Source organism: Merops nubicus, unplaced genomic scaffold (genome assembly GCF_000691845.1).
Source record: "Merops nubicus isolate BGI_N331 unplaced genomic scaffold, ASM69184v1 scaffold12478, whole genome shotgun sequence".
In the NCBI taxonomy this organism is placed as follows: domain Eukaryota; kingdom Metazoa; phylum Chordata; class Aves; order Coraciiformes; family Meropidae; genus Merops; species Merops nubicus.
In genome coordinates, this window is record NW_008626387.1 from 22,917 (window position 1) to 38,026 (window position 15,110).

At 40.8% G+C, this 15,110-nt stretch overlaps 1 protein-coding gene across 2 annotated transcripts in view; it reads left to right on the forward strand.

The window, feature by feature from the left end:
- The window catches only part of VPS54 (vacuolar protein sorting 54 homolog (S. cerevisiae)), a 42,506-nt gene that overhangs the window by 13,334 nt on the left and 14,062 nt on the right, over window positions 1-15,110 (forward strand). For both annotated transcript variants that reach the window (XM_008945977.1, XM_008945979.1), the window contains exons 7-15: window positions 2,340-2,466; window positions 3,485-3,592; window positions 6,722-6,777; window positions 8,587-8,683; window positions 9,147-9,484; window positions 11,723-11,852; window positions 12,295-12,476; window positions 13,275-13,387; window positions 14,731-14,794. In XM_008945977.1, the coding sequence (XP_008944225.1) occupies window positions 2,340-2,466; window positions 3,485-3,592; window positions 6,722-6,777; window positions 8,587-8,683; window positions 9,147-9,484; window positions 11,723-11,852; window positions 12,295-12,476; window positions 13,275-13,387; window positions 14,731-14,794 (1,215 nt within the window). The remainder of the gene's footprint in view (window positions 1-2,339; window positions 2,467-3,484; window positions 3,593-6,721; window positions 6,778-8,586; window positions 8,684-9,146; window positions 9,485-11,722; window positions 11,853-12,294; window positions 12,477-13,274; window positions 13,388-14,730; window positions 14,795-15,110) is intronic.

Here is a 15,110-nt window from a genome sequence, read left to right on the forward strand (position 1 = left end):
TGTCTTATTAAAAAACCCAAACCTGTTGCTGTAGTGTTGTGCATGACAGGTTATAGAATTTGTTTTTGAAGAAATGGCTTTAAATTGAGTGGTCACAGGATCATTCAATATAAATTAGTAAGAAAAACCACTCTGCTCATCCATATAAAAAAACTTCTCTCTTGTCATGCTATAGTCAGGAAAAATATGTTATTTGGTTCCAGTTATAGCAAAAAATGAAAACACTTTAATGGTCCTTTTAAGTAATAAATTGGTGCCTTTAATGTAGGTTAATATCCCCAGTGCTTTTATGGGTTGGTCATAACTGTATGATTATTGCTTGCTACTACTATAGGATAGAATTAAAGTTCTAGAGCTCTTTAACTTTTTCAAGTTCATCTTTTTAATTTTATAAAAAAAAAAAAAACTCACATTAATGTGTTAACTAAATTACAAATTTGTACTGCCAGTTTTTACATTGTTTTTGCAGCCTTTGTTGGAGTGGTAGAGATGTGGTTTTTTGGACAGGTATGCTGACAAAGCACATGTTTGTACTTAATTTTTAATAGATTAAAACATGGATACTTGGAAAAACAGTTCTCGTCTGTGTGTTTTAAAAGAATTTTTACCCTGCATTCATAATTTTGTGTTGGAGAATTGTAGTATGCAGTCATTGAAAGGACTCTGTGCCTGGTACCTCTTAAGAGATAATTGCCAAGGTGTTCTGCTGGGGTATGAATTAAGGTTTGACTTGTTCCCGCATGTTCCAGGGTGGAGGAATTGTTTTGTTGTTGTTGGGAGCTAGAACATCTTGGGCAAAGTGGCAGCAAGTGCTGAGAGCTCTCGTTGGATGTTTCCATGCCTGAGGTTTGTGAGGGTAGGCTGCCTTGTGTTCTGGTGGGGTTAAGCACAGTTACAGGTGTAAATTGCCAAAGAGCTTCTCTGTGCTTAGCTTAGTAAGAGCCTTTGGGATGTAGGTGTTAGTCCTGCAGCAAATTTTGTAACTACAGCCATTACCTTGCAAATATTAATTTTTTTTTCTGTTTGGTTTGTTTTGAAATATCCATGATGCAACTGGCTTGGGTTTTCTAGAGCCTATTTTTGCTTAAATTAGGTGTTTGAAATGCGCCCGCTTTGTCCATTCTAGTCAATTCCTGACCAACAACTTCAAAAGCAGGTATGCCCCTGGTCATCTTAAAAAATAAATTAATCTGCTTGACTTGGATCTAGCAAGATTCATTCAGTTCATCTCAGTCCTGCCTTATGAGCTGCTGCAAGGAGGAGCCACCCTGGCATCCTGCTTCCCCACACCCTGCTGCTGACTGTGCCCTACAGGGGCTGCAAGGCCAGATCCTGTGGACTTTGCATTGTTACAGCAGTGCTCCTACCAGGGAGTCCTAAGGCTTTTTTTGCTGCTCTGTACAAACTAGCAGTCCAGCTACATCAGCACTAAATTAAAGCCATGCAGATTCATCCTCCCCATTTTGTGTCCAGGTTTATTGAAAATATCACAGTTCCTGTTAATTCTCATTGCCCAAATGTCTGTTGCTTTCTTAAAAAAGAGAAAGTAGTCTGATTTTTTAAGGATATTTTTAAAGATATTTGGTGCTCACCGCTCTTGGTTGAAGTTTAAAAGCTTGGAGTGTTTGGCATCTCTGAAATTCCTACTTTTAATTTTATTCTGCTAAAAGTCTCTCTAGCTGTGCAGCTTTTGAAGACTGGTTGACATTTCTGATGTGAGAAATTCCCTTATGGTTCTGTATGACAACAGGCTGCAAAATATAGTTTAAAGTCTGCAGTACATGGGGAAAATATTTTTAATTTACAGTAGCATAAAAATGGCAAATTTGAACACTCTTCTGTGTTCTCTGAAAGCCATCCTGTTATGTAAAGCTATTACAGTATCCTGGGCATATGAATTAAGTCTGTGACCACAATATAGGCTCAAAAGTTTTGAAGTGAAAGAACTTGTAGATTGTTGAGCTGAGGAACTGGATGAGCAAAGGAAGTATTCCTTCTTTTTAACACTTTTATACTGACAAGCACCGAGTGTTCTCAGTTCTGGTTCACTTCATTGGGAAGGGAGGTACTCGGAACCTTCAAAAAAAAAAAAAAAGCCCCCAATTCCAATTTTTACCCTTCATCAATATTCAAGTCCATATGTTTTGCTGCAAGGTGATGGTGCCTCTGAAAAATGCATGGTTTCAGCTGCTCCAAGAAGTGAAAGATTTGAACCCCACATTAAGTCAGGGTTGATTGCATGGAAATTACCTGCTGGGTGGTTATTTTCTTCAGCTATGAACTAATGATTCATTTTCAGGTTGATTATTAGCTCATATCTCAATGGCTGTTTTTCTTAGGCATCTTGGCTCACAGCTTTGTGAACTGGAAAAGCTGATAGATAAAATGATGATTGCAGAGTTTTCAACTTACGCTCGCAATGATTTAAATAGACCCCTGGAAGATGATTGCCAAATTCTAGAAGAGGTATGTCTGTTATTGAAATAAACTGTCTGATGAATATGTTTGCATCTTTACTGTACTTAATGAGAACAAATTAATTCACTCAGGTCCCTAGTAACAACATTATATATACTGTTTTTCTTCTTCCAAACCTCCCCTAGCCCCTTTTTTTCATGCTTATAAAATTAAATAATTGTAACTAAACTGATGGAACTGTGATCCATTCCTACTTTATTTCTTCAGAGTAATCAGTTCTCATTTCTCTGATTAAATGTATACTGAGTTCACTTTTTGAGCCTCAACATGTGAGTGGAGAAGAACATGGACTCTTATCAAGCTGACTGTAAAATGTCAGTTTTGCAGTGGAAGCTGGTAGCTGGATGTTGTTCTCATTCTGTCTCCCTGTGTGCTTATGGGTGCTTATATCAAGCATATGGTTGCCCTGAATACATGCTTCATTTGCAGTATATATCTATATATATTCCTTGTTCCTCTGAAGATTGTAAACATCTTGAAGATCAAGCTATTATGGTTGCTTTCTAGCCAGGAAAAGATTTTTCTGGATTTTGCTTGTACTGTTATTCAGTAATTGCTAAACCCTATGAAATGTTTAGACTTGTTTTATCCATGAGTTTCATGAAATACAGTAACAGCACTTAAACATTCCCATTTCTGCCCTGTAGTTTCTTCCCACCTCTGTGCTGCCACGTGGTAGCCTCTCACTTGTGCTGGTGTAATTGTACTTAGTGTCATTCTTGCTCAGGGTAAGGAGACTCACTGATCTGTGGAAATATCCATGTGTTTGAGCACAAGTGGATCAGCACAACTCAAGAACAGGCATGGAAGGGGCTGGAAGGCACTCAACTGGTATTGCCACAGACAGTATAATTGAAGTGTTGCATTAGTCTCAAGGCACTGGCCTGATCTAAATGCTGCTTATCAAGTGCTTGATACATGAGTTTTCTTACTGCTTTATAATGTCTTAAAATTGTATCTTGTTTTCAGCATGGTATTTTTAGTGTGCTTTTTTTTTCCTTGATAGGAGAGACTTGTATCACTAGTATTTGGACTTTTAAAACAAAGAAAGCTAAATTTTTATGAAATATATGGAGATGAAATGATTATTACTGCAAAGAACATAATTAAACAGGTAAGCCAAACACTTCTAATGTATCTGACAAGCTTGCACACCCCTTACAAGTTACTTCCTTAAGCAGTTAAAGTTTTTTTGGTGGCTGATGGTATCTCATTTAGAGCAGCTGAGCTTGCAGGCACTAAGAACTTCCTGAAACACAGAGGTCTGTTTGCAGAAAAGACATTGTGGAAGGAGTAGGTAGCATAAGTACAACAGATCACTGCTTTCGCTGTATAATTACTAGTGTTCTCAATCCCCTGATTTTAGTTTTGTGTTTTTTCTTTCTCTTAACACAGGGTTTTCCCAAATAGTATAGTCCTCATAATGTTAAAACGAACCAGACAAAACCAAGACAAAACAAAAAACAGCTAACCAAAAAAAACCCCAAACCAAAACCCAAAACCACACCGACACCTGCACCCCCAGCCCTCTGAAAAACAAAACCCCCAAGTTCTTGGTGTAAATACTCAGAAGGGAATAAGAAAATTTGCCTGTTGAAACAATCAAATGCCACAGAAAACACTGCATGTTAGCAGAGACCCAGTGTAGCCACAGGATAAAAGGTTGGAAACCATCCTTGCCTTTTTCTGAGGGAGAAAGATGAAGTAATGAAGAAGGTAGAAGTGCTTGCCTGTAATTTTTTTAAAAAAAAAAAACTTGAATCCTCGTCCACATTGGTGTGGTTTTTTACCATTTAGGGTACTGTATCTGTCTTCTCAAACGAAAAAACTTTGATTTTTGTAGATAAAATCAGCTAAAACCACCAGATGAACAAAGTTCAGATGACTTCTTTGGGGCAAAATGCATGGACTGGTTTGGAGGTTGACAACGATGGCTTTTGTTTGCCAACAAAAATCTAGGCCAAACTTTGAGCGTGTGTTCACTACTTTTAATTTTGCTCGTCTTGTTTATTTGCACACGTACATGAGCAGATTGTGTAAGGGGTGTGTTTTTTTCCCCCAAGATATGTCACTGTTTCGAGTTGTGATTGGATATCTTACGAGCTACCTCAGATTTGTGTCTCAAAGGCTAGGAGATAGTCAGGTGGTGGATTTGCCATCAGATGAAGACAGACTCTCCTGTCCTCATAGTATTGTACAATGTTCACTGCTGTATTGTGAACTAGGGTGGGAAACCAGCTTTTAAAAGCTCGGATGTTCTTTAATTAATATTGATATTTTAAGGTTTTTGTGTTAAGCCAGATTGGCCTGTGTTATCTATATGCACCCTGCACAACCAGATCAAGAGAACTATAGGACTGCAAGTGAAGTGGGTTGGGAGAGCCAATGTTGCTAGTAAATATTGTGGCAGAACTAGAAGATGTAGATGGTGATCTGTGCAGCTGCACCATCACTAGTTGTGAGGACTTGGCAAAGAGACGAGTCCTTCCTCACCCAGTACAGTTGACCTCAGGCTAAGCACTCCTGCCCCTTGCTGCTTGGTCTCTCCACCTGGCAGTGGTGGGGTGCTTGGCTGGGACATTGCTCTGCTCCCTGAAAGGTCAACAGAGGGTGTGAGTGAACACAACTTTCTAGTTGTGTTGTGTTACTGTAAAACAGAGGCATACAGATGTGTGCAGCTGCATTGGGCCTTTGCATAAGGCTTAACACCAAAAAAAAATATTGATAAATTACAAAACTGTTCATCTGCCCATCTGTCTCCAGTGGCTTTTCACTTGCCTGTGTCAGCAGTCAGAAGGAGTCTTTTTTTTTTTTTTTCCCCCCTTAGTTCTTTGTTCAGTGGCATAATAAGCAGGGAGGGCCCCGTGTTTTCCTGCTCATTCTCAGTCATAAAGTTCTATGATTCTTCTCCCTTTCTACTGAGAATATTTGTCTTTATGTTGGATTTTTCAGGTGCCACTTCTGCTCAGTAATAGGTGAAGTTTAATCAACTTCCATTATAAGTTTCTACTGAATAGGGAAAACAGTATCAGAGTATTTCTATGTGGTTTATGCAACATGTTTGTGTTGTGGCCTATTGTCTCAACTCTTAGGGATGTTTTTCCTTAATAAAGGATGCTGTTTCCTTCTCACATCTCAGAGGTGGCTCCTGTTCAAATGCCTGGACTGTTTTGGTCAATACTTTAGTAGCTCTTTATGCCAGGCAGGTGGAAGAGCAGAAGTTTGTAAGCACTGAACACACTGCATAGTTCCAGAATGAGGTGTGTTTTTAAGAAGCTTTTGTACTGACCACTGTAGAAAACCAAAGGTCAAATCCACGTAGCTTGAAATGGCAGCCCTCAGTCACCATTTGGATTGCACATACTCACTTAAAAGCAAGAGGAGTTCATATGCTACTGGCTCATTTGATCAAGTTATTGATTGACATTTGGGAGAAAACTCCTAATTTAGTGTGCATGGAGTTATTTGTACCTAGGCCTTACAAGTAACATGAAAAGAGAGCAGTGGAATAGCTGTGAAACAACGTGTAGATGCGTTTGCAGTGAACATCAGTTGTTCTGGAGACCTAAAGAAACTAGCCAGTTCTGTGTGTACCAGTTGAAGAGGAAGTGTTCTTTGAGGAAAGGTCACAGCATAGCAGTTGAGATGTGGGGACATCTGGGGATGGAGGCAGATGGTTGTCCTGGAGGTGAAGGGGACAGACAGACAGACAGCAAACACCATGGCTGCTAGGAGAGCAGCTGCCACTGGGTCTGCCTTAACAGCTTAAAGCCCAGCTCTGTAGGTGACTCTTCCCTGATGCTGTTCCTTCAGTGCAGGTTGGTTCCCAAGCTGAAAAGGAAGTCAACCAATGTTTTCCAAAGTCAGTCATGTTGGAAAGGGGGCAAATATGGCTTCTGTTCTTAAGTACCTGACCCAAGAGATATTTTTGAAATAGTGCTCAGCATCCAGGCTTCAGAGAAGCAGGTCTTTTTGACACAGAGCCAGCGTGCCCTCCAGAGCTTAGTACACAGTTGGGAATGTTTTGATCCTCTGTATTTTGCAGATGGATGTTTTGGGGGGTGGTTTGGGGGGGATTTCTTTGGGCTTTCTTGCTTTGTAAAATGATACAAATATCTTTCCTTTATTATTTTACTTTTTCTTATTTAACTTGAGGATTATTGTGTATGTTATAAAACTCAGTGGTTAGAAAGAAGCTAAGATCTTTTTTTTGTTTTGTTTTTTTCCCCTTTAAACTTGACAGTGTGTGGTTAATACGGTATCGCAGATAGAAGAAATAGATACAGAAGTGGTTGTTAAGTAAGTATACAGCCAGATTTATTTTTTTGGTGGTGGTGGGTGGGGATAGGAGATGGGTGTTTTTTAGCGTAGGTAAATGTACAATTCTAATTTTTGCTTAACTTTTTCTATAATTAAGGGTTATCTTTCTGTTTCACTTTAACTCTCTGATTCTGTCCACTTCCGTAAGAATACTGTGTATTCCTCTTCTCATTCAAATTCTAATGTCACCTTAAACTTACCTTTGAAAGAAATACTGAAGTTCTGTGAATCTCACTGCATGAAGCACAAACTACTGTATTTAGGCATATCTCTCTGAACTACTTGAAAGCATTCCAGGCTGTCATAACCTGGGATTTGTATTAAAACGTGTCAGTAGTTTCAGTACTTCCTGCATGCGTGAGACTAGGAGCTATCCAGAGAGGAGGCCAGGCAACTTCATACCCAAGAAATGGTCCAGCAGAAAGCTCATGAAGGCCAGCAGAGGCAAATTCCAAGTTCTGTGTCTTGGAAGGAGCAGCCTCTTCTAAGAGGAGAGACAGGAGCTGTCTGGCTTGAGAGCACATCTGCAGGGCGGGAGCTGGGGGTTGATGATAGAGAACTGACTGGCCATGGACCAGCAACGTGTCCATGTAGCTGCAGCACATGAGCAGCAGGTCAAGGAAGACATTGAGATCCAGCAGGGGCCAGTGGGTTGGCTGGGGGTTGCAGCATTGAGTGTAGGAGAAGCACCCAAGGGAGCTGGGTCTCCCTCCAGCCTAGGAGGGGGAAACTCAGGGGACAGCTGCCCAGAGCTTCTCCATGGGAAGGTTGTAGTGGAGCTGTAGACGGAGCACAGTTCCTCTCAGGGGGTGTGCCATCGAAGGACAAGGGACAGCAGGCACAAAATGAAAGATGAGAAATGCTAGCTGAGTCTTAGGAAAAATGTGTTCCCTGTGAGGATGGTCTAACAGTGGAACAGGGGCCCAGGGAAGCTGTAGGATCTCTGTCCTGGGATGTAGTCAATTAGGCAGAGCCCAGAGCAACCCAGTCTAGTTGTCCAACCCCTGCTCAATGCAGGTCCATGGCACCTCCAGAGGTCTCAGCTCCAGAGGCCTTTGTAGCTTATTTTTCTGTAGCTCTGCTGTTCGTTTGGCTCAGCAAAGGTTACCCCAAGATAATAAAACAGACTAGCTGATAAAGCAGAGTGAGTGGCAGGATCAGCGTGGGATTCGTACCCAGGCTGGGACAAGACTGGGCACAGGGTCATTTTTGAACCCTGGATAGTGGGTCACCGTTCTCCAGTGCTGACTACACTGCTGTTGAGTCACAACTATGTATTACAGGGTTTAACTTTTGTTCTATCACTTATTTTTCTGCCCTTTGCCATAAACAGCTGACTTGCACTTTAATAGCAGAAGTGGTCTCACTGCAACGCAACAAAATGGGCTTAATTACACAGCTTTTGTAACACTTGCAAAGTATTTTCATTTAGGTTTTTTTTGTAATTTGTTTTTCCCCCTGCATGATTTGTGAAAATGTTACTAACCCTCCTCCCATGTTGGTAACATGCTTATCCCAGGGAAGAGAACATTATGCCCTGGAAAAGCTAAATGGAAAATGTGAGGATTTCTTTTTTAGCAAGCTCTGTTTTTCTATACCTCCCTCCCCATTCCACTTGCATACATTATGTTGATCATGACTGTTCTGGCAGAACACCAGACATCACCTGATAAGTCTACACAATTTTCCTAATATTACAATTCCATTTAAAGCATGGATTTTTCTTTGTGCCAGTAGGTATCATGGCCAGTAAATATTTGCTGTTGCTGAATACTGCTCTTTTTTTAGGCTTGCAGACCAGATGAGGATGATGAATTTTCCTCAGTGGTTTGATTTACTGGCGAATATTTTTTCTAAGTTTACCATCTTCCTCAAGAGAATAAAGGTAAGACATTCATTTACCAAGAGCTTCACATACATCAGACATGAAATGGAATGAAGTTGCTTTCCATTTGAAGTCTTAAGGTGTTGGTTTTGCCTATAAAGTTCAGTCTTCGATTGAAAGAAGGGTGTGTGAATATCAGTATCCAGGGCAAAAATGATTAGAGAGCAGTGGGATGGAGATAATACCTCTTGTTGCATGATTACATCCATTTCAGGCTGCTGGGGATTAGGACAGAACTTTTGTGTGTGTTAGATTGCTCAAATGAGGTTTCTTTCACCATTTTCAGAAACATCTGATACTAGTTACCATCAGATGAATGGGGCTGCCTCTGAATGCTAATTACACAATGGAAAATAAAGCCAGGATTTAATTAAATTTTGTGGGTAAAAGAAAACATTTTACTAGCACAAGCCTGTGGCACGGGGTTTCGGGTTTTTTGGTAATAAGTTATATTTGATTCTAGGCAACGTTAGACACTATCCGTAGCGTGGTTTTCTTGGTTCTAGACAAGAACCAAAAAACCAGAGACCTGGAGGACACCCTACAGAAGAGCTCTGCCAAGGACAGCACGGTGGACACGGAGGTGGCCTACCTGACTCACGAAGGCATGTTCATCAGCGACGCCTTCGGCGACGGGGACCTCCCGCCCGGGGCACCCGACACTACCTCTCAGAGAAACACTTCCCCAAACAGCGAGCCCTGTAGCAGCGATTCTGTCTCTGAACCAGAGTGCACTACTGACTCCTCATCCAGCAAAGAGCAGACCTCCTCTTCTGTTACTCCAGGCGGCGTAGAGATGATGTAAGTAGGGGTGGTGCTTGTCTCCACTTCGCAGTGTGTCGGAAGCAGGGCGTAAGGTGTGCTTTCTGACCATGCAGCACAACAATTGGAAGTAATGTGCTTTTCTAGGTAAGTGAAGTGCAGTGGCTCTCCACCATTGCCCACAGAGACTGCCATTGGGCTGCACTGTCCCCAGCTCACCTTTATTTGCCTTGCTTTCACCTCTGTGTGTAGTGGTATGGGGACTGAGCATATTAGTTCTTACAGAAAAGGGCTCTTTCTCCATCTGTTCTGCTGGGGAGCCAAGTTCTCTAGAGAGCAGGAGAGATGTAAGTCTAGCCTATGTGGAAGACAGATAGTCATGCCTTTTAGGAGGCAGAAGTGTCTCTGTTCCCTGTCCAAGTTGTCTATGGCTGTTTTTTTCTGTGTTTGGCTTTGTTTTTTTAAGGTGGCTTTATGGAATACAGCTTGAAAAATTCTAGACAAAAATCTGCTGTTTGTCAGCTGTTTGATTTTCATGGTTAAAAAAAAATCCATCTCAGTGCTTTGCTATCATAGACAGTGCTGTCCTGTGGTGCTCCAGACTCCAGAGTTGCAACCATTTTGGCATCCTTTTATGCATACCATAGTTATGGCTGGAAGTCAGAGGTACCTTTTCAGAAGAGCCAGGCATAGAATCCTAGAATTGTTTTGTTTGGAAAACGCCTTTAAGATTGAGTCTAATCTTAAACCTAATACTGCCAAGCCCGCCACTGAACCACGTCCCTGAGCACCTCCTCTACACAGCTTTAAAGTATCTCCAAGGACTATGACTCCAGTCACATCGAGTGCTTAATAACCCTTGTTGTGAAGAGCTTTTTCCTAATATCCAATCTAAACCTCCTCTGGTGCAACTTCAGCCCCCTTCCTCTCATCCTATCACTTGTTACTCGGGAGAAGAGGCTCACACTCACCTCACTACAACCTCCTTTAAGGGAGTTGTGGAGAGGAATAAAGTGTGCCCTGAGCATCCTTTTCTCCAGACTAAACAACCCCAGTTCCCACAGCTGCTCCTCATAAGATATGTGCTCTAGACCCTTCACCAGCTTCATTGCCCTTCTCTGGGCGTGCTCCAGAACCTCAGTGTCTTTCTTGTAGTGAGTGCCTCAAAATTGAACCCAGTATTCTAGGTGTGGCCTCACCAGTGCCCAGTACAGGGACATAATCCCTTCCCTAGTCATGCTGGCTGTACTGTTTCTGATACAAGCCAGGATGCCATTGGCCACTTTGGCACACTGCTGGCTCACAATCAGATGGGTATTGATCAGCACCCTAAGGTGCTGGACAGCTTTCCAGCTATTTTTCTCAAGCCCATAGCATTGCATGATGGTGTTGTGACCCAAGTGCAATACGTGGCATTTGGCCTGGTTGAACCTCATACATCTCGCCTCATTCCCTTGATTGAGCCTGTCCAGGTCCCTGTGTAGAGCCCTCCTCAAGTACATCTGGGCTGCTGCCCAGCTTCACATCATCTACAAACTGACTGAGGGTACCCTCAATCCCCTCACACAGATCACTGATAAAGATGTTAAACAGAACAGGCCCCAGTACTGAGCCCTGGGGAACACCACTTGTGACCAGCCACCAACTGGATTTAACTCCACCACTCTCTGGGCCTGGCCATCCAGCCAGTTTTTCACCCTGCAAAGAGTGCAGCCAGTTTCTCTAGCAGAAAGGTATGGGATATGATGTCAAAAGCTTTACTTGACATCCAGGTAAACAGCATCCAGGTAAAAACCACCAGCTTAGAAGCATGAAGTGTTAAGAGTTAGTAGAGTGACAGCCTATAGAAGAAGGTGGTGGACAGTGCAGAATACCTATTTTAGGCCTTCCACTTGTGTTGGAAGAAAAATGCTGTGTTTTATCTGTCATATGCTTGTGATCCTCAAGTGTTACAGGAGCTGGGTAAATTTTAGTTTAGTAAACGTTAATGATGTTTATTGTATTAGTAAAGGCTACATAGTGTGTTCTCTCAGACCATTAATAGTAATCAGTGGATTTAAAGCAAAATATGAGGATGTGCAGTTGTGTGTTTCCTCAGTGCAGGGACTGACATTGACAGCAGCTTAGAAGACCCCATCTGTATAAAGTGACTTTGATTAACTATCTGCATTTGACAGTTGCTGCAAGGTTTTTTCCTCCTTCAACCTATGAACAGAGATACTGTGGGGTTTTTTTTTAATAAATTGATGCTCCATGAACTGATTCTGTCATTTGTAGGATCAGTGATGACATGAAGCTGACTGACCTGGAACTGGTCAGGCTGGCAAACAATATTCAAGAGTTACTTTATAATGCCTCCGATATCTGCCATGACCGTTCAGTCAAGTTCCTCATGGCCAGAGCAAAGGTAAGGAGCTTGGGTCAGACTGCTGCTGGTGTCTCATCCATACTGGGAATTTACTCTCAAGTTACTGATTTAAGGCATGAGATTCTGAAATGGACTTTCACTTGAAATTAAATATCAAGCGCTTGTGACAACAGGAACAGTTTTTAATGCCCAGAGCACACGTGTATTAACACATCATGCTAAGACAGTGTGGGCTTCTGCTGCTGCTTTTTTTCCCTCCCCTTTTTAATACTCTGACTTGCTGTCTTGGAAGCTTCATGCAGAGGATGCGTATCTGTGGGAAGGCAGCTGCTTGCACTGCAGTCTGCCTTCTCTATCCCATGTAGGTTAAATGATGTGCCTCTTAAAATACTAGGAGCCCTCAGACATGGTGTCAGTTATTTCTTTACTTCTGAATTGTTGTGATGTTATGTCTCCTTACAGTGGTTTTCTTTGCATATAGGATGGCTTCCTAGAGAAGCTGAATTCCAACGAGTTCGTTGCTCTTTCTCGCTTGATGGAAGGCTTTATCTTAGACACTGAGCAGATCTGTGGCAGGAAGAGTATGTCCTTGCGAGGAGCCCTTCAGAGTCAAGCCAACAGATTTGTGAATAGGTTCCATGAGGAGAGGAAGACAAAACTAAGGTATCTCTGAGTAGAAGATCATTGTGTTCTCACATGAATAATTTAGCCAATCATATCCCAGGAAAACACAATCTTTTGTTGCTTAGAACACTAGTAAGCCAGTTGTACTTAAGAGCAGAGAGTGAAAATACTCTATTAAAACCCAGGTATTTTCAGTTGGTTTAGACTTTTACTGCTTTCATAACTTAATTTCTTCAAACTGGATTGTTCTACAAGGATGATAAGAGCAACAGAAAATACTTCAGACTGATGTTGAAGGGCAGGATTGCTTTGTCTCAGGGGTTAAGTAGCTTCAGGATAATTCACTTCCAATTGTTTAAAAAAAAAAAAAAAAAGCCAAACAAAAAACCTAAACCAAAAGAAAACCACCAAAAGACCTGCAACAAAAACAATTGAAAAAAACAAAACAAAACAAAACAACCATTTGGGGAACAGCTTTCCCAGTCAAGTCTTTGCTCTCATCCATCAAAAGCTCTTAAAATTCTAGTATTTCTAGTATTTACACATTACTTCAGTGGCAGTGATCTCTTAAGGATCTTTATTGCCTAGTGTAGTCTGTTGTCCTCTGTGACAGATTGAATGAACAAATTGTGGGATCTCTAGGCCAGCACGGTGTTTTTCTGCTGTGCTCCTGCCAGTTCTTGGGCACTGCTTTCTAATCAAGATGAATAGCAACATTTTGGGCTACTGGCTTTTTTTTTTTTTTTAATTACTGTAGTTTTTAATTTCACAGTATTACAAGCAGAATTGTCAAGACACAGCATTTATTTTTCTCAGTCACCTCTCTTTTGTGTTTAGCCTACTTCTGGACAACGAGCGCTGGAAGCAAGCTGAAGTTCCTGCCGAGTTTCAGGATCTTGTTGATTCTGTGTCAGATGGCAGAATTTCTCTCCCTGAAAAAAAGCCAGCAGGTATGTATCTTGCAGTCTTGCTATTAACTGAATTTGTTATCAGCAAACGCTGCTGCTGGAAGTTGATGGACATATTCCGATACCACTCTTGATCTGTGTTTGCTCGCTGTCTTCTGCAGAGATCAGAAAGAACTTGGTACCTTTCTTCTTTTTCTCCCCACCCCCTATTACCAGTGTTGAAACTTCTTGGGCTGACCTTTAAAGATTTTTTTTTTTTTTTTTTTTAAAAAAACCTTTCTAAGTGTTAGCACAGGGAGGGAGCTACTTTTTCATACAAGTATTTCCAGTGTAGAATCTTAAGATCTTTGCACAAATTCAGTCTTTCCCCAGAACATACCACTGAAATGTTGCAAGGGTCCAAGGAGCATATGTGTGTGCTCAGCCCTTGCATTAAAGCTTGCTCCTTTCCATACTTGATCTGGAGGTAAAAACCTGTGTATATTCAATTATTTACCTTGTCACAGAAACCTCATTTGACCTCAGAAAGTCACTTTTTCCTCCTTCTGCACCATTTCCCCTTGTGCAAAATGGGAATGCATAATGTGTTCTTGCCTTGTGGGAATACCCATCCAGTATTGTGGTGGTGAATGTGTGTGAACAGCTAGAAGAGGAAGAAAACACACGTAGAGGGGAAGGAAAATGACAATAGATGAGAAGCAAGAAAATATAGTAATGTCGGGGTGGAAAAACCTCAACCCCCAAAAATGAATATAAGAGATACAGGGAGAGTGTATTAGACAATAGTCATTCCAATTATGGGACATGACACCAAAATGTGCTTATTGACCACTGCTCTCAAAATAAGCTCTTGCAGATTCCTTCAAGAAATAGGGAACTGGTGGCATCAAGTTTAGCATAAAAACTGCATCAGTAAGAGCTTCTGTGAAGCCTGTGGAGGAAGTGGTTTGAAGCTAAAAATATTAACATACACAGCAAATCATTAAAGAATGTACAATAGAAAACCTTGGAAATTTTTCTGCTTTTCCTTCTATTTGTAATCTGTTATACTTGAAGATTCTAAGTCCATAATGACTGTGGGACTTCTGGGGGGATTTTTGATCTAAAATCTCAGCAGACAAAGTAACTTTATGAATCATAATTATGATGGGTGGTGTATAATATTATTTAGATCATTAAATAATAATAATAAATAATGCTATTTATAATACAATATATAAAATATATTTACCAATAAATATTGTAAAAGAGAGCAGTGCTCCAAAGATTGTTTTTTTTTTCAAGCCTTAGCAAGTGAACGCTTTTTTTTATTTTTAGAAAATAACGTTTTTTGTACTTGTTTTTAGTTCAACTCATCCCTTTTCCTTCCTTGCTAAAATGTCTAGCTACTGAAGAAAGAAAGCCAACTGAATTCCTTATTGTTGAAGGACAAAAATATGCAACAGTTGGGTAAGATACACTCTTTTCTCTTAGCAGTGGGTTAACTGGCAAGAACTTTTGAGTAGAATTGAAATTAATACTAACAGCCTTAACAATCTTATTTAAATTGGAAAAAAAAAAAACTCTCCTTCCACAGACTAGTTTCTCTTTCTTCCCCAAGCAGTTATAAAAAATTGCAAGCTCTTTGTACCTTGAAATGCTGTTTCTTCTCTGAATGACCAGGCTGAATTTTGTTCTCATTTGAGTATTTTTTTTTCCAATTATTTCATGAAAACATAATCACGAAAATACAGGTTTGTCTTCACAGCACACTTGTTATTTGTTG